General features: G+C 54.0%; 7 protein-coding genes across 7 annotated transcripts; 1 reads left to right on the top strand and 6 right to left on the bottom strand.

The window, feature by feature from the left end:
• Positions 1–4,109: 4,109 nt before the first annotated feature.
• Positions 4,110–4,772, bottom strand: IUM83_06023 (Secreted protein; the record flags this gene model as incomplete). The annotated part of the gene is made up of 1 exon (XM_067930196.1): positions 4,110–4,772. One exon carries the CDS (start codon positions 4,770–4,772, stop codon positions 4,110–4,112), a length of 663 nt encoding a protein of 220 aa, XP_067782728.1.
• Positions 4,773–5,390: 618 nt separating this feature from the next.
• On the bottom strand, positions 5,391–5,735 carry IUM83_06024 (NADP-dependent alcohol dehydrogenase C 2; the record flags this gene model as incomplete). Its single annotated transcript, XM_067930197.1, has 2 exons — positions 5,391–5,591; positions 5,691–5,735. The coding sequence occupies 2 exons, from the start codon at positions 5,733–5,735 to the stop codon at positions 5,391–5,393; spliced, it is 246 nt and encodes an 81-aa protein (XP_067782842.1).
• A 422-nt stretch (positions 5,736–6,157) lies between these two features.
• On the bottom strand, positions 6,158–7,213 carry IUM83_06025 (mannitol dehydrogenase; the record flags this gene model as incomplete). Its single annotated transcript, XM_067930198.1, has 1 exon — positions 6,158–7,213. One exon carries the CDS (start codon positions 7,211–7,213, stop codon positions 6,158–6,160), a length of 1,056 nt encoding a protein of 351 aa, XP_067782675.1.
• Positions 7,214–7,983: 770 nt separating this feature from the next.
• Positions 7,984–11,805, bottom strand: IUM83_06026 (ABC transporter C family member 5; the record flags this gene model as incomplete). Its single annotated transcript, XM_067930199.1, has 1 exon — positions 7,984–11,805. The coding sequence occupies one exon, from the start codon at positions 11,803–11,805 to the stop codon at positions 7,984–7,986; it is 3,822 nt and encodes a 1,273-aa protein (XP_067782710.1).
• Positions 11,806–12,399: 594 nt separating this feature from the next.
• On the bottom strand, positions 12,400–12,681 carry IUM83_06027 (uncharacterized protein; the record flags this gene model as incomplete). Its single annotated transcript, XM_067930200.1, has 1 exon — positions 12,400–12,681. One exon carries the CDS (start codon positions 12,679–12,681, stop codon positions 12,400–12,402), a length of 282 nt encoding a protein of 93 aa, XP_067782674.1.
• A 956-nt stretch (positions 12,682–13,637) lies between these two features.
• IUM83_06028 (NADP-dependent alcohol dehydrogenase C 2) lies at positions 13,638–14,699 on the bottom strand (the record flags this gene model as incomplete). Its single annotated transcript, XM_067930201.1, has 1 exon — positions 13,638–14,699. The coding sequence occupies one exon, from the start codon at positions 14,697–14,699 to the stop codon at positions 13,638–13,640; it is 1,062 nt and encodes a 353-aa protein (XP_067782726.1).
• A 2,324-nt stretch (positions 14,700–17,023) lies between these two features.
• IUM83_06029 (Pogo transposable element) lies at positions 17,024–17,371 on the top strand (the record flags this gene model as incomplete). The annotated part of the gene is made up of 1 exon (XM_067930202.1): positions 17,024–17,371. The coding sequence occupies one exon, from the start codon at positions 17,024–17,026 to the stop codon at positions 17,369–17,371; it is 348 nt and encodes a 115-aa protein (XP_067782727.1).
• Positions 17,372–22,480: the final 5,109 nt, after the last annotated feature.

Here is a 22,480-nt window from a genome sequence, read left to right on the forward strand (position 1 = left end):
ACGACGACGAATACGTTCGCAAGAGCTTCCAACCAGGTGACCGAGGCATTCAAGTGCTAGTGGAGTTGCCAGAGGATGCGGCTTTGATTGGGGTTCTCCACAATAAAAATGAGATGCGCTAGTCGAAAATGTTCCCACAGACATTGACGAACCACATGATACTTCCATCCCGGGTTATTCGTGGATTCCGCAAGTTCCGGAGGATGAAGCGAGCCAGAGAACTGGGTATATGGTCAAATTGCTATTTTGCAGCTAAAGTAGCTGATTACACCCCAATTCAGTTACTATCAGCACTTTTTTACTACATTGGGGGTTCAAGGAAGTTTTATTAATGGGAGCTTATGCAATGAACATCAGCTCAGTCAGATAAGGGACGAGGAGAGCGGTGCCCCTAAATGGTTATGCCGTCAGCCCCACTAATGCAACGTCGAATCGCCCCGTGGACCTGCTACCATTCTTGCCGCCAGAGTAGCCACCGAGTCCTTGCAGAGCCTAGTGTAAGTCTTGAACGCATCGGAGACCCAACGGCCGTGAAACTAGATTGTGAAGACGTCCGTCGATACATGTGAGGTGCCCCGCCGGCCCGTAGAGAATGCGAGCTGAAACATCGCGGATCTTGACCTGTGCTGGTAGCCTCTCGCTTGATAGCTTCTGCCACGTCGGCCGTTGCAATCCAGACCGGCTTTCCGCGGCGGCCCAGGTACGCTACAGCCGGTGTGTCGGTGGGCAGATTTTTAAGGAATTGGGGCAGGATCAGGGCGCCAAACCCGGGGCACAGGAATGGGTGCCCAGAACGCGAGAGCATTCGTGTTGTGGAGGAGCCGCCTTAGTTGGTCTTGGAACCGATCAAGCGCATACACACCGATTGTGCCTTCGAAGACGTCAATGTCGGCCGACCCCCACGCCTGGAACTGGGATGTCTTGAGCTCAAACGGCAAACCACTTGAAGGAACCTCCGACAATTGCTACAATTTCCGATCGCCTCAGGAGGAAAGAGAACGCCACGCACATGACCCCCCATCGGGCTTGCTCAAATGGTACAGTCATCGTGAGGCTGAGGAAACATGCCTCAATAAGCCCGATCGACGCTGGTGCTTTTCGGGGCGATGGCGAGTCGAGGCGGCTGATTCTTTGATCCGCATAGGGGTGTGCGGGTGTGCAATTGAGAAGTCATGACCGAATACCACGACAACGTGCCGAACACCGAAGAGAGCCGCCGATCGAGTTGCTGCGAATGGGCCCCACGGACCCGAGGTCATACTGAAAGCCGTGGAGAATAAAATCTGAGATGTGCTGTACTTGGACACCGAGAGGCATATCCGCAAGCGAAGGGGCCATACCGTGGTGGGACGGCCCGGTCGTCCACTTGGTCAGAGCTCGCCTGTATTGATCGAACATGGAGTCGGCATGTGGCGATGCGGGCTCCAAAATCAGAGAATGGCCGCGAGCCTAGACCTTGATCTCAGGTCACTCAACCCCGAATCGGAGATCTAACCTCAGATCCCGGGCTGGGTGAGGCGTATATTCCTCACTCTCGCAATCTCTTGTTCTGGTTCTTCCTAAGGCTACACTGTGGGCCCATACTTGTGTCGGCCACACCAGCTGCCTCCGAACTCGAGCGTTCCCAGTAGCCCCCAGACGAGGCTTGCTCCTTGCTCGGAAGGCCTTTGTACGCACGTGCGAAATCGGCTGTGCCCCGTTTTCTTGAATATAAACACGTCCACTTCACACACCGTGAGCCCACTTCTCTTCTCAGGCCCTTGGACCCTGGGCCTTAACAGCCTCCTCCTTGCTCAGCGACTCCGGCTTTGAGTCGCTTCCAGTCACGTCACTTCCTCCGGCGACTCAGACTGAGAGCCGCAAAACAGGTCTTCACTCGCCCTTCAGACCTAAGCGTAGCCCCGAGAATTGGCTCGGTCTGAGCCTGTCTTGATCCAGGGTTCTCGCTCTGCACCCTAGGACTTCCGCGCATCACGCCTTGATGTAGGCGGCACAGCGAAGCTGGGAACCACTATCCCAGATCAATCGCGCCACACGGATACCACTAGCAACTCCAGAAACCACAATCCCAGGTGTTGCTCTGCCAAAACCTCAGAGCGGAGCACCTTCCGCCCGAAAATATGAAGCACCGCCAGGAAACCAGCCAACCAGCAAGCAAAACCAGCAAACCAATGTACAGAGACCACCGGCTACAGTGGCGCCGGTTATAAGAGAAAATCGACTATTAGAGCGCTTCCTTGAGATCCCAAACCATGACTATAGTAAAATCAAGTCGAACCGGCTATTAGGCTGTAAGAGCGTAAGAGAGCTCCCCCGCCAAACTAAAACTGCACATTGTAAGAGGATTGGGTCATTTTTACACACGAACAGGAGTACAACACTGGTCTCGTCGCGCCAGCACCTCACTACCTACAAAAAGAACAAACTCCGTCGCGTGGAACCCATTATAGGAGGCGACAATTCGACACTGCTTCATACTCGGATTGTGTCAACGAGCATGAGCGCTAGGCTGGAGCGCGACAGTGAACCGACTACCACGTAGTGAAACGGAGCTTGGAGATCTAGAACTGCTGATATATAAATTAGATTTATTGGATCCGTTCTGTTGAAGATGCTGTTGAAAACAACCCAGAGAGAGAGAGAGGCGACACAAGCGAGCAGCCTTCAAGCGACAGCAAGAGTGACGGTGTTGTCGAGGAGGAACAACCGTTTTCGCACAGCAAGGCACTAGAAGGGGCGCAAAAACTCCAGATATACATGTTTTCCCACGGATTGCGGGACACCAGCATACAGAACGTTGTCAACACCACCGGGAGAATGGCAATCCCCTCTAAGTGCTCATCTCGTACTTCCATGCGAAATAGTAGTTTGAATGTTAAATTATAAGTTTTTCTATGCGGAATAGTAGTTTGTATGTTAAATGACAGGTCCCTTTCCATGTGGAATAGTAGTTTGCATGTTAAATGATAGGTTTCCTCTTATAGTAGCTATAAATCTATAAGATAGCTTGGGGAGTTGGTGACCAAACACCTCCACTATAGCCAGTGGTCCCTGTGCCCCGTGTGGAGAATACAACAACAAAGGCAAACCGGGCCGAAACACGAAAAGGTTTGGTTGTTGATCTTGGATTTATTTGGGGTTAGCTGAGCTTGACCGTAGAACACTCGTATCGACTCCACTTGGCCTTGCGCGCGCCGCTGGGGGCAGGGACTTGGTCCCGGTGAAGCAATACGCCCGTCGGCGCAAAGCAAAATCCGCAGCGTGCGGTCTTCGGCGCAAAACAAACTCTGATCGATTGTCATTCACATGCACATACATAGGGCCTATCAAGTAAGCGTGCAAACATCCCCTGGGTACACCTTGAACAAGGGTGATATACCCACTAAGCTACTGGCTTGGCGGCGCCCGTGAATGCGCGTCGGCACTTTGGCGTCCCTCCATTGGCCTGTCTTGGTCAGTCATCACTCTGATTACTCTTGGGTGCAAATCAGTGATAACCCGATTACGCCACGATCTTGTGGCCTGGATTGGCTGGACTGGGTCTGTCATTACTTGGTTGCACTGATTACTCTGGGTAAAAATCAGACGTAATCTAATTACGCCAATATCTCAGGCCTCCAATTGGCCCATATCCATAGGCGACTGGTCGATGGGCTGAAGCCGCTGGAGAAGTTCGCATTCGTGGACCCGTCTCCCAGCGTCGTCATCTCGGACAATTCCTTGAAGTGTATGATTGTGAGACCGCGCGACCCGAGCGTCCGCTGAAGATCGCCATCAGCACCGCAGGAGTGGTCCGGAACTTGGCGAACTCGAGCTCCCACAGTCACAACACAAACGACATCATAGACAAGGGCTTACCTGTCTCCGTGCCAAAGGAACGGAACATCCTACTCGCGGCCAGCAGACGGGCTTGTGGTGGATTGTAGTCACCCTTCGCCGTCTTCGCCGCTGAGGAAAGCTTGCCGTCGTAAGGTAGCACACCTCCGCGGGTAGCATCTCACCCTTGCTGGCCTGGACAGCGGGAGCCGACGGGTTTGCCTGCAGGACTGGAGCGGGGACTACTGGTAACTGGGCAATGCCCTGCCGGGTTGACAACGCACGGAGCCGTTCTATCTCGGTTTGCAGGGCTTGCACTTGAGCGCGAACAGCAGGGTGTTGTTCTGTGCTACGACGACCTCAGTGATCGCGCTGGCCTGAGCGGCGGACTCCCCGAACACGGCTCTTTCCTCGGTCGCGGCATCGCCTCGAGTGCTGTGCCGGGCGAAAACGATGCCATGAACTCGTGCAGATCGAACCGCAGCCGGACCTCGACGAAGCCGCCGGACGCTTTGTGGCCCCACTGCTCTGGATTCCTTAGCCTTCGCCGAGACCACCGTCTTCTTCGGCCACTTCGCAGGTGGAGCCGGCGGCTTATCCTCCACGTCGGAGTCGGAGTCGTAGCCGCTGTCACCTGCGGTCTTCCTTGGCGTCCCGGCAGTCGATGCCACCGTGGCGCTCTTCGCCACCTTCTTCTTTCCCTTGCTGGCGTCGACCATAGCTTCACCAGAGGCCGGCCTCGGTGTCGCCCGCTTGTTCGTGCGTAGCGGTGCGGGATCGGACGTGCGCTTCGCAGGCGTCGTCGCCCATGGCTCGTCCGCGCCCGTGACATCCAGTACGTCAGGAGGACCGACGCCAGCACCAGCCGCAGGATCATCGCTATCCGATGGAGCTGTCACGAGCCTGGATGACGGGGAGCTGGGGGTGACTTGGTCGGTGGTCCCACGGGTGATCATGGCGTAGCTGGGTAAGGTAACCCCCTTCATCGTTGCTTGCTTGTTGTTCTGAAGACAAAGTGAGGGAGAACGACACGCGTCCATCGGTTGGTCTGCGGTGTAATTACCGCCAATGTGCCGGTATGTACCGGTATACTGGTAGTACAATTCTGAAGTGGAAACACCATTCCCTGGCTCTGCAATGTAATACAGGAAGCCTTATGTTTTACTATTGTACGAACTATGCGTATTATGTAATCAAAATTGGATCATCTACTGCGGTTAGCAGGTATTGAAGTCTCGTACAATAGCTAGGGAATATTAAACTATTCTCGATATCGAACGGATATCACGAGTATGCAATACCAAGGAGAAAAACCGTTGTATTGGATTCGAGTTATAGTATAATATAACATGTATATCAAGTTTCCAAGTAAATTTGACTCAGTATTTAGTAAACCATGTTAGTTTGGGCTCTGAGTATAAGAAATTAGAGTCGTTTTGGGTCAGAGTGATTTCCCCATTTAAATCTAGACCTAAAATCTAGATAACACAAAAAACAGTAAAGGGCCCCTCGATGCTTCCGATCGGGCTGCCACGAACATCAACAACACGAGGAGCCAGAAGCCATGGTGTGATCTACACCTGGTCATTAGGAAGGCCCAGCATGACGAGGGTGCCACGCTTGCGCACCAAACTCATGTACAGGTCGTACGGCATGTTGGTGGAGTCAGCGGTCAGTAGCAAGAAGTCGACACTGCCCGCCTTCTCCTTCTTCTGCTGCTCAGGGTTGCCCAAATCGAAGAACTCCGCAGCACCAAGTGACAGGATCTCTTGTTCCTAGCCGGCAGAGCGCGAGAAGGCCACGGGGTTGGCGCCCAATGTACGGATGAACTGGATTGCTATGTGGCCCAGTCCGCCACTACCGATCACACCCACGCGGTCCTCAGCCTTGACACCTTCTTGCTTCAGTAGGGTAAACATCGTAGTGTCGGTACATAGGAGCGGTGCTACATCGGATGGAATCGATTCGGGGATCTTGAAGGCGGTATTGCTGTCCACACGAACGTATCCAGCCGTAGAACTTCGCGCCGTCCTTGTAGTAGGCGCTGTACGTCCACACGCCGTGTTCTTGTCATCGTCGAGTGGTCGCGGTAGAGCCAAGCGTACACCTGGGCACAGACGCCAACGCAAAATGAATTATAATTCCGTGTAGCACAAAAGGTTTCAGTGCATAATAACGGAATAGTACGCAAAACTTATGCAAAGAATCATTCTCCTTTACATCTCGTTATCGTAGAGGGACCACAAGTAGTTGCATTCATTGTCGGTCGACAGTTCTCGTTGCTTCGAAGACTTTGATGATACTGTTAGAAGTAATGACACCCAAGTCTTGACAGTTCTCGTTAATTTTCGAGCACGACACGGTAGCGCACACGCCCTTGGCGCATCATCTCGACGCCTTCGTTGAGCTTGTTCATGGGCATCCGCTGAACGATTGCGCGCACATTCTTCTCCGATGCAAGCGCCAACATATCCTGAATATCTTTGATACTACCAATGAGGCTTCCCACCCACTTGATGCCCTTGGCTACCACGAACATCGGTCTGAACTTCACCTCGTCGTTGGGAACACCAACCATGATGAACGTCCCTCGCTTCTTCACCAGCGCCAGGTAGGCGTTGTATGGCATGTTGGTGGCGTCAGCTGTGAGCAGCAACACATTGACGGAGTTATCAGCCTTCTTCTGGTCGTCCGGGTCATTGAGATTGTAGAACTCTTCGGCACCAAGCGCGCGGATTTCCTTCTCCTTGTTGGCGGAGCGTGAGAACGCCACCGGAGTAGCGTCAAGAGCGCGGATGAACTGGATGGCGAGATGGCCGAGTCCACCAATACCAATGACACCAACACGGTCCCCAGGCTTCACGTAGCGCCTGAGTGGCGTGTACACGGTTACGCCAGCGCACAGCAACGGCGCCGCCAAAGCCGATGGGATGTTGTCAGGAATCTTGAAGGCGAAGTTGCTATCAACACGAATGTAGTCGGCGTATCCACCGTAGGCCATGGAGCCGTCCTCGTATTTCGCATCATACGTGATCACCGACCGATTGCAGAAGGCGTTATCACAGTCTGCACATTCCTCACAAGGCTTCTCGGTATTTCTGTTGAGGCATGCCCATACCTGCGCGCCAACCCCGACTCGTTCTCCAACACTGAGATGCTTCACGTTGGTGCCAGCGACAGTGACCTCACCGATGATTTCGTGGCCGAACACGCACGGGTACATCGTTGGCTTCCACCCACTATCAAGGTGGTGGATATCCGACCCGCAGATTCCGCAGTGCGAGATTTTGATCTCCACATCTTCGGGACCAAGAAGGCGGCTCTTGTACTGGAAGGGTACGATCTTGCCCGACGGCTCGTAGGCTGCATAGGCGTTCACTATCCTCGGAGAAGCCATCTCTCGAATGGATAGAGTTCGTTGGAGCAAGTTTAAGAATGACCTATAAAAAACAACCGCCAGTTGCTATAGCCGAATGGTAGATGCGGGCATGGCGCTTTTTTGGAGCAGGATGCACTCTACACATCTGCTTTCGAGATTATGCAGTCGAGATTATGCGGGTACTGTGCATGGATAATCTTCGACTTTTTCGCATTCGCGGAAACGATGGTTCAATTACTGATCTTCATCGGCTTGAGTTGTAAGCGTACCTTACGGGTTTTTGATAATGGTGAATATCAAGCGTAGGGTCCACTGAGCGTACCTTAGTGAATCTCCATCATCACTTCCAAAGTTTGCGCATCGACCTAAAACGATTGCTCAACCGTTTATATTGGGACGGTCATCACTAGAACGTCCCGACTGAGCAGGGATGAGGCCGTCGTAGTTCGTCAATATACAAATGTCCAAAAAACTTTAAGCCAATAATATGTATGCTACTTTGAAACGACATTTAGAAAAGGACTGATGCAAACAGGGTGGATGTTGCTTGTGGGGTAGATCCGAAGTAATCTATTCGCGTGAATGTCGTCCGAAGGGAGCTTGATGCGGAGGCTTTAGTGTAGCGTGGGGGCAGATGCTGAGGCTGCGAAGCAGGCGCAGTAGATGCTTTTGAGTAGGCGGTAGGTACTCTACGCTACACAATATACCGTGTTTGTTTTTCTTTTCAAGCGTATAACGATGTATTCGCCTAAAGACTTCCTACAAAGTCCAGAGCTTCCCGTCATTAGTTAAAGCAACTGATCAAGATATCCTCCTTCTTTCGCTAGCTCATAAAAGACACCACTCCCATTCTTCACCAAGTTGCGAGGACTGTCGAATTCCACCACTCGACCGTCGCTCAGCACCAAGATGCGGTCCGACTCCAGCACCGTGCCCAGACGATGAGCGATGGTCAACACTGTCGCGTCCCGGAAATCGCGCTTGATCATCTCCTGCAGCTTCTTCTCCGTCGCGTGGTCGATGGACGCCGTCGCCTCATCCATCACCACGATGCGGCTCCGCGTCAGCAGCGCGCGAGCCATGCACAGCATCTGCCGCTCGCCCACGCTGAAGTTCTCGCCGTTCTCGCTCAGCTCGTACGCCAACTGACCTTCCAGCGACGACACCTGCGTCTTCATGCCCACCTTCTCCAGCGCGCTCCAGATTTCGGCGTCCGTGAACTCGTCGAATGGGTCCATGTACGCGCGCAGCGAACCCTTGAACAGCACGGGCGACTGCGGGATGATGGACAGGTTCGAGCGCAGTGTGCGCAGTGGCATGGTGGCGACGTCCACGCCGTCGATGAGGATGCGACCGGACACCAGCTCGTTGGTGCGGAAGAGCGCCATGGTGAGGCTGGACTTGCCCGCGCCGGTGCGTCCGACGATGCCGATCTTCTCGTTGTTGCGGATGTCGAAGGACAGACCCTTGAGCACGGGTTTGGCGCCCTGCTTGTAGCTGAACACGACATCCTGGAACTGCACGGTGGAGGAATGAGGCCAGGACGCATCGGGCTCGATCACGAGTGGCCGTTGGCTTCCCTCAGCGGGGATTGAGCCGTACTCGAGAATGCGTTCCGGGCTGACCATTTGAATCTCTACCCAAGACCAGGATTGCACAAGGCCGGCAAGACCACTATCGACGCTAAGAGCGTACGTGAATGCCAGTCCCACGAGGCCAGGCGATAGATAGTCGCGCAGGTACACCAACCCAGACACCACGAGAAAAACTACCCCGCAACCGATTAGTTGCATACGCACTTGAAACCACTGCTGTGTGACAGTCTCGGCAAACCAGCATTTACTGTTCACGTCGTTGCGAATGAAATTCTCGGTGACCATACGCCCGATGGAATCCTGGCCAAACGCGCGAATGACTACGACGCCTTCCTCCGACTGGGTGACGTGGCTGAGTATGGGGGACGACGATACTTTCCACAAGCGTGAAATCTCTCGAGAAGGAGCGAGGTAGAAGTGGGCGATCTTCACATACAGCCAAATCAGTGGGATAATCAACACACCAAAGAAGCTCATGGTGTACACGGCAGTTGCAAGCTGGCAAACTGTGAAGAAGAACATGGCGAGGAAACCTCCAAATGCAAATGGGATCATGAAATCTACGGCAGACATGTCATCGCCGTACCGATTCACGATGCGTCCAATGGGGTTTGCATCGAAGAAGCGGAGAGGGGCTTTCAGCAAAGATACCGTCATGTTATCAAAAAGGTGACGAGAGGCCCGAAGACCAACAATCGCCACCGTGGCTGAGCGAACGAAAACCATGGTAGCAGCACCAGCTCCCAACAGCGAGTACACTTTCATGTTGTACACGGTATCCTCTGGGTTGTATGAACCGTTCTTCTGCCCGGTCCAGTGACTCAACCACAAGTCGCTCCCGATCTGGAAAACTTGCCACAGCGTCTGTACCGCGAAAAGGAAGATGCAAACTTTGACACCACCGAGCGAGTCGAAGTAGTTCGAAAACACCTCCTTGGATACGCGACCTTCCTCACGCTCCTCGTCGTCAATCAGTCGGCCAGCATCCTTATCCTTGTTAGCGTTGCTCTCTCCATCGTGACTAGCGTCGTCGTTTGCTGAATGAGGAGACAGCGGTAGAGTGTACGAGCACCGCGGCACAGCGACATCATGCCGAGCGACCGACAACTTACCACCTTCCACCAACACCTTCATGTTCGCAGCTTCACTCGCAATGATGTCGGCACTGTGCGTCACAAGCACCACCGTCTTGGCCGCCAGCAAGTTGCAGATGCAGTCACCGAAAATCTGGCTCTGCACGATCGCGTCCACAGCAGCCAGCGGGGAGTCGAGCAGCAGGATATCAGCATCCGAGTAACATGCGCGGGCCAGGCACACGCGAGCCTTCTGACCTCCTGAAAGGTTCACTCCCTTCTGACCGATCTCCGTCGCGTCACCTACGGGGAATTGTTTGAGGTCTGGCAGCAAGCCGCATGCCGCGATCGCGCGTGTGTACTTCTCCTTGTCGTACGGTAGTCCGAAGAGAATATTCTCGCGGATGGTCATGTTTTGGATCCACGTTTCCTGTGAGTAGTAGGCAACTCGTCCCCGGACGAACACATTACCGCCCAGTTTGTCCATTTCTCCCAGCAGCGCCGAACACAGCGAGGACTTGCCGCTGCCGACGGAGCCGTGCACAATGACTAGATCGCCATGCTTTACGGTGAGGTTCACGTGGTTTAGCAGTGCTGTCTCCTCCGTCCAACCGAAGGTACCGTCTTCAACAGCGACCACAACATCGTTTGGCTGCGCGGGGTCATCGCGTGCGACATTGGTCGGGTTGAATTCGTCTAGCGAGAGGTAATCCGCGAATCGGTTGATCGAAATCTTTGCTTGGATACACGTCTGAATAACAGTCGGCAAGTCTCTCAGGGGGTCACGAAGAGAGTTGAAAAGTGCGATAGCAGTGAACACTTTGGCTGCTGTCAATACTTTGCCCATAGTGATCGCATACACAGCGAAGGACACTGCTGAGACTGCTAAGGGAGAGCCCCACAGCACGAAAATGTTGACAGCGCCAAGGTACATGAATTTCTTGACAGCTGACAGTTCCGTAGCCCGCAGCTTGTGGATTTTGTCAGCGAACTTGTCTTCCCACGCGTTGAGTTTCACGATCTGAATGGCATTGAAAACCTCCTTGATCGTCTTCATGCGATCGTCCTTGTACTTCATGATGTCTTCGAACGCACTTCCCGACAATTTGGCAATGACAAAGCTCAGCAACATCGAGATCACAATGACTCCCAGTCCAGCAACTGCAGCAAGGTCGATGACAGCGTACAGCATGTAGACCACCACCACAATCTGAAGGGGGATAATCCACAAATTATTGATCTGGAACGCAGCCCAGAGCACATTGTTGACATCCGACGAAAAGAGGTTCGAGATGTCGACCGCCTTGGAATTGGTCTTGCTCTGGATGCTCCGACGCATGGCCTTCCTGAACAGAAGCGACTTGAGCGTCACCGTCAGACGCAACGCGATCAGCTCGAGGTAGAACCTCATCTGGGTCGCCACAACTGCGTTGACGATTCTGGACGTGAAGAAGACGCCGAGCCACACACTGAGGTTGTACATATCAATCGTCGGGGACGCAAATACCGTGATCACGTGGTTCAGCACCGCTGGGGCGAACACATTGCACGCGGTGGTGAAGAGCATCGCCAGGCCGCAGAGCAGGAACCGCCCCCCGTAGGCGGTCACCATGGCCTTGACGATAGACTTGTCGTGGCGCTCGTAGTGCACCACGAACTCGTCGAACGCAGCAGCTGAGCGGTTCTCGCCCTCGAGCTCCCACAGGTCGTCGTTGTCGAGCTGGCGAGTGTTGCCGGCGCTCATCATGGGGTTGGCGTACGAGAAGAAGAGCCGCGACCAGAAGGACGCCGTGCCGGGCGTGGCGGACGAGGCATGGTGCAGTCTCTGCTTGGTTTCATCCACTTGGTCGTTGACGCTGGCGAACGTGGAGTAGCCGGTCTGCTTGGCCTTGGTCGCGGGGGACACGATGGACGTGGTGTCCGTCTGGGCCAGTACCGTCATAGCGGGAGCGACTGGACTTGGGCCTGTCGAGGCTATTTGGACAGTGACTGACTGGGCTCTCGCCCCGCGCAGAGGGACAGCAAGACTCCGTCTTGAAGACGGAACAGCCTTTTGGCAAATCCCGCAGATTGAGGCACCACCAATTCCTCGTCAAGTGCAACGATTGCCAATCAACGAAGTTAAAGGAGACGGAGTGAGCCATGACTAAATCTCTGTTTGCTAGCGTCACCTAAGTGCGATCGTGTTACTCCCCTCAATTCAAATTAGCATACTCAATGGTGAGCGCACTACTGGGCCTCCGGCATGGGGCTCGCACGATAGCATCAACACGCTAGTCTAAATATCCACGCCGCTGTACTTGTACTGGTATTTATTGTTGTGCATTAGCAGCTGGTATTGACAGTTTGTAGAGGCACTTTTCCTTATTACTGTAAGTAGTTCGCACGGGCTACTTTGTCAACTACTATAGTACTTTGAGGCACGGGCTACTTTGTCAACTACTATAGTACTTTGAAGCTTAAAGCATGATACCAAAATTACTACAGTAGTAGTACTATATTAATGTCGAACTACTGCCGGTCGACTGTCAAAATATTAACCTACATCTCTGACAAGCGTGTCACGCAGCACCTGTCCCACCTCCTGGAAGCCCAGGTCATGCGTCGCGAAGTCGTCCCCGTTCACGGCCAGCAGCAGGCTGCCTACTGACACGCGACCGCTGGCCTCCATGGCGCCGCGCTGCCCGACACGGATACGAAGCCTCGAGCACGGGCTGGCCCAGGTCGTCGCCGTCCAGCGGCACGCCCAGCGGACCGGCGGGAACTGCTCCACCACGGTGTTGCGGCCACCCAGCAGCCAACACGCGCTCGTAACCATAGTAACCTGCAAGGGTCTGTCTGTTTGGGGTCGAATCGACTAATGCGCCTGGATTTCGCTTCCGTAAGAGTGCCTCGACCTGCATGAGCTTTAGGGTTACGCAGCGAGAGGACAACTCGAGCGACGGCGACGTGTGGGTGAGTGAATGCGGCCACCAGGCGATCCTTCGTTTCGAACGCACACGGTAGAACACTCAGGATTCGATACCGAGATGTCCACACGATGGCTTGGTCGTCGTTTTAGCAGCGTGACTGACTCATGTGTAGCTGGCGCGGTAACGCCAAGGATATCGACACAGCTGAGACGACTACCAAGCTGCAAGGCACGATGCAATAAACAATTACAGTACAGTGTAGCTCGAACTGCGAAATAACTCGAATGACGGAGCGTGCCCATATCAACGCTGGTGAGCACGTGATTGCGCAACCTCTGGCGGAAGACAAGGCCATTGAGAGCTCGACTTGGACGTTTAGAACGTAAGGTGCGTGTCTGGTGGTTGCGAAGAAGACTGCAGAATGAGCGAGTGAGCCTCACATGTGCAGATCACGGCCCAAGTGGCCATTCATCCATGGTGTCCATACTTCAATTCTGGGCAGTACAGAATAGTACTGTACCACCAGCGGGGTGAACTACTAAGTACTATCGTAGCAAATTTGCGCAAACTGCTGATTACAGTGGTAATAGTACTGCTACTGTACTACTGTTTGTACTGTTACTGTAAAACCGTGGGGTAGTGTAGGCCTCTCACCGCAAAGAACGGTGCCAGCAGTCTCTGTGCGGACAAACACAGTTTCGAGGAACGGGTGGCCACACCCACGCGAACCATCACTCACAGGATTCCTGTGAGTGATGGTCCCTGTCAGAAATGCTGTGAACAATTTCTTTCGCGTTAACTGACCGAAGGAAAAGTGTCCTCCTCCCCCCGACTGTGTCTAGAGCTACGAATGCATGTATCCCTAGTTCTCGAGCACGACGCGGTAGCGCACGCTACCGTCACGAACCTTGACAAGACCCTTGTTCACATCGCTCATTGGCAGCTTCTCGATGATCGGGCGCACATTGCCCTTCGCCGCCACCTCTAGCATATCCTTGATGTCCTGGATGCTGCCGATCGCGCTGCCGCGAACACGAACCGCGCGAGGAACCAAAAACCACGGCGTGATCTTCACCTGGTCGGGAGGGAGACCCACCATGATGAACGTGCCGCGCTTGCGCACCAGGCTCAGATACAGGTCGTACGGCATGTTGCTGGCATCAGCCGTGAGCAGCAGGAAATCGACGCTGCCTTCTGCCTTCTTCTGCTGCTCCGGGTCGCTCAAGTCGAAGAACTCTTCGGCGCCCAGCGAGCGGATCTCCGTCTCCTTTTTCGACGAGCGAGAGAAGGCGACCGGCGTCGCACCCAGTGCACGGATGAATTGGATGGCGATGTGACCCAGGCCACCAATGCCGATCACACCGACGCGGTCGCCGGCCTTCACGCCCTCCTGCTTCAGCGGAGTGAAGACCGTGGCTCCGGCGCACATGAGAGGGGCAGCCGCGTCCGAAGGCAGCATGTCCGGGATTTTGAACGCGTAGTTGCTGTCAACCCGAATGAAATCAGCGAAGCCTCCCTGCTGTCGAGAACCGTCCTTGTAGGCGGCGTTGATGGTAAAGACACCCTGGTCGCACACAGCGTCCTCCCCATCAGCGCAGTCACGGCAGTGATTGTTCGGGTCACGGTTCAAGCACGCCCACGCCTGTGCCCCAACACCAACCCGATCACCCACCGCCAGGTTCTTGACACCCGGGCCGACAACAACTACCTCTCCGACGATTTCGTGGCCCGCCACACACGGGTACGGCGTCGGGCCCCAGCCACTGTCCAGCGTGTGCACATCGGAGCCGCAAATACCGCAATGCGTCACCTTGATCTCCACGTCTTCGTCACCGAGCGGGCGCGGCTTGAACTGCCAGAGCTTGCATTCACCAGTCTTGTCGAAGGCGGCGTAGCCATTGAACGTTCTTGGATCAGCGGACATCTTCAATAAGGCTTGTTACTACTTGGAAGCTCCTGCTAGGTTGTAAGCGAATTCGCGAATGAGCTGAGTAAGTCAACGTGGCCTGTGCTTTGGGCGAACCTTTCGTTGTAAAGAGTAGTGTTGGTGTTAGTGCATGCATCGCCTTGACACGGTCCCAAATCGAACTTCTGGTCGTGTACAGTACAGTGTGTTACGCGGTTTGGCGCACAATCGATGTCATCCCCCCCCAAAAAAAAAAAAATACATGCACGTGGCATGGCATATGCCTAGGTACGTATGGAGTAAAACATGTATGGCAGTGAGTGTGACGCACAATCGGCTCCAAAACATAATCCCTGATTATGAAGGTGACGTTTCCGAATCATCATTTTCGTAGCCCTGCCACCAAAGGCTCATCGCAGCAGTGAATGTGAATCCGTGTGATGGCAGTGATATCCACTACGACGAATGTCCCTTGTCCCCGTGTTTATGGTGGAGCCCCTTAGCCGTACAGCAGTGCCGCCAGCCGTCAAGAACAATAGGTCATCTAGGGAGTTGGTCGGCACCTCGGCAAATATCGCATCTTTGGTGATAAAGTATAGATCCTCCCGAGACCATGCCAAATCGCACGAGAGACCTATTAACCTACAAAAGACTAAGTAATTCGGGATAATCTATGGTTTTTCGTGTGCAAATCATTCGCTCAAGAGAGGCAATGTAACTATTTGAATATCACGCTTTTCACGAGCTCCTGCACTTGAGCACTCCCATGCCAACTGTAACGCGCTTACGCTCGCTACCCTTCGATTTTATCCAAGTGCATCGACTCGAGCATGCACTGGTTCGATCGGGAGCGAGATCAACACGTAGAGGCGCGGGTTCTGAGCGAAGTATGAAGGGGCATACTGCTTGCTCGGTGTGGTAATGCACATACATGGTATTGAATTGGTGCGAATATGAACCCGCTAGCATGCGAGGACACATCTCGGCATCTGTCCAGTCACCAGCGTACCAGTCGATATCATTTTTTTTTATCAAGATTTGATATTTGGCTGATTGCAAACTAACTAGTTAACCGACCTATTAATAACTGGGGTTCGTCAGTGTGCAAGCGTGTTATGCTTGCTGTCTCGAGAAAGATGTGTCTCCTCAGAGAACCATCACTTATTCGCGCAGTTAGGGGTATTTCACCATCTACCGGGTATCCCGCTGGGTTTATACAGTCAAACCTGTTTATATGAGGCCCCGTTGGTGGCCATCTACAACAATGACTCATATAAAATGGACTCAGTTAAACAATTATGTGGTGCACGTAAAGAAATCGCGCATAATTCGCTGCAGCTTTGCCTCTCCCGAACCAAAGCGGTCACGGTCTGTAAGCTCTTCGTTCTCTATCAGTCTGCTCTCCGCATTGAAGCAGAAATGCAGACAGCTCCATGCAGTGTCTCAGAGCGATGGCAGGTTGAATTGTGGGTTCCTGGTCCTCCTCCGCCTCCTCCTGCTCGTCCTGCGAAACTGCATCACTTCCTGCTGCTTCGCCACTATCACATCTGGCTCGTGCGCAGGCACGTCCTCGTCCACTGCCAGATACTCACTAGCGCTCACAGCGCCCTCCCACTTCGATAAAATCGCTGTCAAATCCACTCAGCTTGTTCATGCCAGGATTCTGCTTGAGCTTTAGGTGCACTTGGAGCTTTTGTTCTAGCGTCAGACAGGTGCGAGGAGACATTGCGAGGGAAGGGGGCTTGCGTTGGGCGTTGGGCGTTGAGCAGTGGGGGCTTTGAAGAGTGTGTGGTCGTGAACAGTGTGAATCAAATAAACAGGTTAGACCTAATTTGGTCCTCCAAAATGTGACTCATATACCTTGTATACATATAAACAGCGGTTATACAAAAACTAAGTAAAATATTTGGTAGCAACAAAGCTTGCATCAAATAAATGGCAAGGCTCAAATAGGGAGGATCATATAAACAGGTTTGACTGTACCCGGTCCCAGTAAAAGACCCAGTCTTTGACCAGAATATGCCGAACATGGAAAGCGTTCTAATGTTTATTTCATGTATTGCTATCATTATCGTATCATTATCACTAATTCACTATTAACGGATAATGCCGAATAGAGTAATTTTCCAAATAGTATACCTAGACCAAATTGTGTACCGTTTTGGCGGTACTCAAATAATAGTGTAGCGTACCAAATATAATACCGTCACCACCAGCCACCAATGACCAGAACCACCAATTTTCTTGGTCGGCTCTCTTCGTTCTGCGTTTTACCAGTCCCTACAAACCCCCAGCAGCCAAACCACTCCCAGTGAAGATGCCATCGTCACGCATGCAAGTCAATGGCCGAGAAGAAAGAGGTCGTTCAGTGGATCGAGAAAAACGGCGGTGTGCCCGCCCCAGCCGCTGTTTACTTCAAGAACGAGCGCGGCTGGAAGGTTTCCGAAGCTCAGGTGCGCTGCTGGTGGAAACAGCGCCCCGCTATCGAGGCCACGCCAGCGCTACACAGCCGCCTGAGTGGGGCGGGCGCTAAGCCACGGCTCTCCGAGATCGAGGATATCCTGTTCGATCAAGTGCTGTTTCGTCGGTCAGCAAAAGAGAAGGTCTCTCGCAATTGGATTCGCGACGCTGGGCGGCGGCTTGCCGCATCTGAGCTGAGCGATGCTGATTTCGTTGCGTCGGACCACTGAGTCAACAGCTTCATGCGTCGGTACGGGCTGTCGCTGCGCCGCACCACCAATCTTGACGTGTTAACCGATGATGTGTTGACCGACCAGGCGGTAAGCTTTCTAAGCTATCTCACGTCACGCATCGATGGTCTTAGCGACGATCACACCATCCTGGTGGACGAGACGCAGTCTACTTCGAGGACCCGCGCCGCCAGACGGTTGACCAAGTTGGGACGCGCCACGTCGTGCTAAAGTCTACGGGATTTGCTTCAATGCGGGAAGGCAGTGGCTCAACACACAGTCTTAAGAGGGGGACTGTAGCTGTTCATAACACGGTGTAGGAGCTCATAGTATGGACAGCCCAAAAATGTCGCTGAACAAACCGGATTGTCCGGTGCTCAGCACTCCTGTCCATTCAGTTGCAAAAGAGCCTCGCCAGACGAGCCTTCTTCGCTCACCCGCAATATGGGGCCGAAGGCTCGCTCGCAGCGCGCTCTGTAGTGGGCCTACTTTGGCTCACTACTTTAGCTTACACGTCGCGCTACGTGTATGAGGAAGCGTAGGAGTTTAGAAGACCTCGAAGTCGGTGGGGAGTCATCTCTCCATCGACGACTACTTCGAGCGTCAGAAGGCGAAGTACGGTGACGTCGTCGACTTCGACGACGACGATGAAGACATGGAGGGCGAGAAAAACTCGCCCTCAAAGCGTAAAGACTCAGTGTCGAGCGAATCGCTCGACCCTCACGCCAAGAACGTTCGCCCGCGTGAAGGGGACGAATCGGACGCTTCGAGTTCGAAGCGTTCGCGTACTGAGAGTGATACCCCACTCGCTTCCGCTGGGGCTCTCAGTACTCCGCGCGCTGTTGCTGCAGCGCGTGATGTTAAAGCTCAAGGCTCTCCGCGCGCTGCAGGCGCAGCGCGCGATCCACGGATGCCGTCCGCGTCCGAGATCGCGGACCGGTTTGGGAACTCGGTACCTCCGAATGAGGTGCCGCTGTACGTATGCAGCGCCATCAAAGATGACGCTGTGGCTGCTGAGCTGCACTTTGATGCGGAAACGCATCAAAGGCGCGATTACTACATCGGACTCTTTCATGAGCTCCGATGGTTTCAAAGCAAGAAGACCTCTTCTCGCAGCAAAGTGCCCGAATGGCAGGCACTTTGTCAAAGCTGGAACGCCTTGGTTGAGAACTTCAACAAGAGGCCGAGTGCTTACCGTGATCGGATTAAGCAAGCGCGTGATCGCTTCGAGACGTACTCGAAGCGTGGAAAGCTGGAGCAACTTCATGTTGCTGCTGAGGAGGCAAATGTGCCGTGTGCTGTGCCCGAGGGCTTTCAGTACACGAGGTGCTTTCCAGGCGCGGTCCGCTTGAGCGACCGCGACCTGAACGGGTACACGTCGTTCCGTGTGCCCGAGAGTCTCAAAGAGCTCCGTGCTAAGTTCTTAGCACGTGAGGGTTCGGGCGCTAGCGATGATCGCAGCGCTCGTGTTACTTCCGCTGCGCCAGCGCGTACTGCTCTTCGTACGCCCTCACCATTTCCGGAACGTCCTCCAGCAAGACGTTCCGCGGCTCCCATGTATCTCGATGGGGAGGAAATCCTCTCCAACGAATACGAAAACGAGCCCTTGAGGGTTCGTTTTCGGGATACTATGGTCAACAATCCGCTCAACAATCCAGCGGGTTGAGCCGCGGGCGTCACGGATCGGCGGTGGCGGGGGTGGGAACACGCCCCGGGTATGATCAGCCCCGGGCTGATCAGTATGCGCCTCTCCACGACTGGGTGACCGCCGTGGAGCGCCTGCAGGGCGCTGAGTTCGCCGCCCTGAAACAGGAGCTGGCGAACCAGAAGGCCCAAGTCGCGGCGGTTTCGCAGACCGCCTCGGATATCCAGGTCGAGCTGGGGACCCGATGAAGGGGTTGCTCCAGCGCGTCCGCGCGCTGGAGGAGAGGCTGCTCGTCGCCGAGGCCAAGGCTTCCGCTTCTGCCTCGGCTCCTGCCGAGGCTTCGGGTCAGTTGAGCTAGATGGCTCGTGCTGCAGGTATAGCTTCAGCCGTCCGATGGAAAAGGTCGGATGGAGGCGCATGCTAGACGGTATGTCTAGCGTGTAAGCGTTGCCGTGCCGTGCCAACACAGTGAACGGCCCGATGAAGCGCGGAGCAAGCTTGCTTGCTCGGAAGTCCGAAACTGCATGTTTAGGCAGGTTTTGCGTAGCTAACAAAACCAATGAACTAACCTTGAATTCATTTGTGTTGCTTCTGCCCGCATTGTCTGCGTTCAGCTTCTGTTGATCAACAGAAGCTGCTATTGCGTCTTGGACAAACCGAATTACGGCTTGTCTTTTGGTGATGAAATGGATTGTATCCGAGCTGAAGTCATTCAGCTCGCACTCCGCTAGAGGCCCGGCCTCTGCGTGGTTCTTTGCGGTGTCTGCGCCCTGCGCAGACCCGTGGTCTTTGTCCTTGCTGTTGGGGGAGTCTGCGCCCTGCGCAGACTCATGTGGTTGGTTCATTGTTGCAGCTGACACTGTGCAAGTGTCAGCGGTTTTCTGCGGCTGCTGTATTGCAGTCGTAGATCCTCCCCCACTTAAAGTGGGAGCCATCACCCCGAGTAAACTCGGTAGACGTGGATGCCGCATGGCATTCACGTAGAACGGTGTATGCCCGGTCGAGACATGCACTGAGTTGTTGATGGCAAACTCTGCCATCGATAAGCACTCGCTCCAGTATTGGAACGAGTGAGCGTAGCTCTTCAACATATCGACGAGCACGCGATTCACGCGCTCGGTTTGACCGTCCGTCTGCGGATGATCTGCCGTCGACATTGAAAACTGGCTCCAAAGAAGTGTAAACACTTCTTGCCACAGGTGCGCTGTGAAGCGCGGGTCTCTGTCCGACACAATGTCGGACGGCATGCCATGGTGTTTGAACACCATGTCGACGAGCAGACGAGCCGTCTGCTTCGCGGTCACCTCTGCTGGCACCGCAGCAAGATGTACCATCTTGCTGAAACGGTCTACAAAGACCACAACACCGGTGTTCCCTCCGCTATCCGGGGGAAGACCAAAGATGAAGTCCAAAGACATGGACTTCCAACACTCCGACGGAGTCGGTAGTGATTGCAGTGGAGCCTGCGCGAATGGCGCAGGCTTCACGCGTTGGCATACCTCGCGAGCACGGATGTACTTGCGCACCCACTTATACTGGTGGTGCCAGTAGAAGTCGCGCGTGAGAAGGACGTATGTCTTCTCACGTCCGAGATGTCCCGCAGTCGGGGCATCGTGATACTCGTACATGATCCTGAGTCGCAGGTCATGGTCATTTGGCACGACAACGCGATCCGCGTTGTCGTCGACTGCGTTGTAAAGTAGTAGTCCGTCGTGCACACGAAAGCGGTGTGCACGTGCTCGACGGTGCTTGGGCAGCTTCTGACGGGACTGGTCAGAAGGCGCTGTGCCATAGGCCAGCAAGAGTTTCGCGTCCGCGTCGTGCGCGTACGCGGCCTTCACATCATCCAACAGAGATGATGTGGGTTTGCTCGATCGCATGGCGTCAATGGCATTGACGTCAACAGCTTCTTCATAGTCCGGCCGACGTGATAACGCGTCGGCCACTACATTCAATCTTCCGGGTTTGTATTCGACCCGGAAGTTATACTCCGCAAAGAATGAGAGCCATCTCGCCATTCTCTGTGAAATGTGTGGCGACTTCACTGCGGTGTGCAGTGATGCATGATCGGTGTAGACCACAAATGGTCTACTTCCAAGTAGATACACTCGGAACTTTGCGAGTGCATATTTCATGGCAAGGAGTTCCTTGTCATGTACCGGATAATTACGCTCAGCTGACGCGACTGGTAATAGACGACACGATCACGGCCCTCATGATCGTGCTGCATCAACGCACATCCGATAGCGAAGTCGGATGCGTCACATACGACGTGGAATGGGCGATCTTGGTCAGCCACTGCCAAGATCGGCGCCTCAGTCAAGCCCCGCTTGACTGCATCGAATGCCTTTTGACAATCGGTTGTCCAATTCCACACAGCTTCCTTCTTAAGAAGCTGTGACAGCGGGCGGATCTTGCCCGCGTAATCCTCCACGTACTTGCACAAGTACGTGGCCAAGCCAATGAACTGCCTCAGTTCCTTGACACTTGAAGGCGTTGGTCATTCATTTATCACTCTGACCTTTTCCGGGTCAGGGCGAACGCCATTTTTCCCTACGAGACACCCGAGGACGGGTATCTCGCTTGCCCCGAAGATGCACTTCTTCAGGTTCGCGTAGAGCTTATGTTTTCGCATAAGCTCAAGTAGCTTCCGGAGATGCACCCTGTGCATCTCTATGTCGGTCTTCCCGTCCACAGCTCGGCTGTGGATGAATACATCATCGAAGTAGCTCGGCGCGAAGTCGCGCACCGAGCGCAACAAGTGCGTCACGCACCTGTTGAAGGTCGCAGGGCGTTCTTAAGCCCCTGCAGCATTACTAGCCACTCCCAGAGCATGCCGCTTGGTGTGCTCACTGCCGTGAGAGGGATATTGCTCTCACGCATTAGGATCTGATAGAATCCGTCCCGCAAGTCGAGAGCACTGTAAACGGTGCTCCGGGCCATCGAATCGATGATAACATCTTTTCGTGGTATCGGCGTCTGCGCCGGTACCGTCGCATCGTTCAGCTTGTTGTAGGCATGAACGATACGCCATCCGCCCTGTGGCTTTTTGACACAGAACGTCGGAGCACTGTGCGGGGACTTTGATTCCCGCACTTGTCCTGCCTTACGACGACTTTCAAAGAAGTCGTAGATTGCTTTTACTTGTTCTCGCGGCAGTGGCCACTGCCGCGTAACACAATACTTCGTGCCCGGCACGAGATCAATCTCGTGCTGAATGCCTTTATCCTGCGGAAGCTCCGCAGGAATCTCTTCCGGGAGTACGTATTTGTACTCCCTCAATAATTCGTAATAGGGACTCGACTTCAGCGAGTCCCAACCTTGTTCCTCGAAGCGCTCTCGCTTCGTCTTCGCACTGAGAGTGTCTTCACTCTCAGTGGTACTTCCCATGAAGAGCTGTCTCAGCTCTTCGCTCTCGCTCGCCGTTCTTTCGCTGTTCGAAAGAACGCAGACTTGCTCGATGC

Source organism: Phytophthora cinnamomi (assembly GCF_018691715.1).
Source record: "Phytophthora cinnamomi strain GKB4 chromosome Unknown Contig104, whole genome shotgun sequence".
Lineage (NCBI taxonomy): Eukaryota > Oomycota > Peronosporomycetes > Peronosporales > Peronosporaceae > Phytophthora > Phytophthora cinnamomi.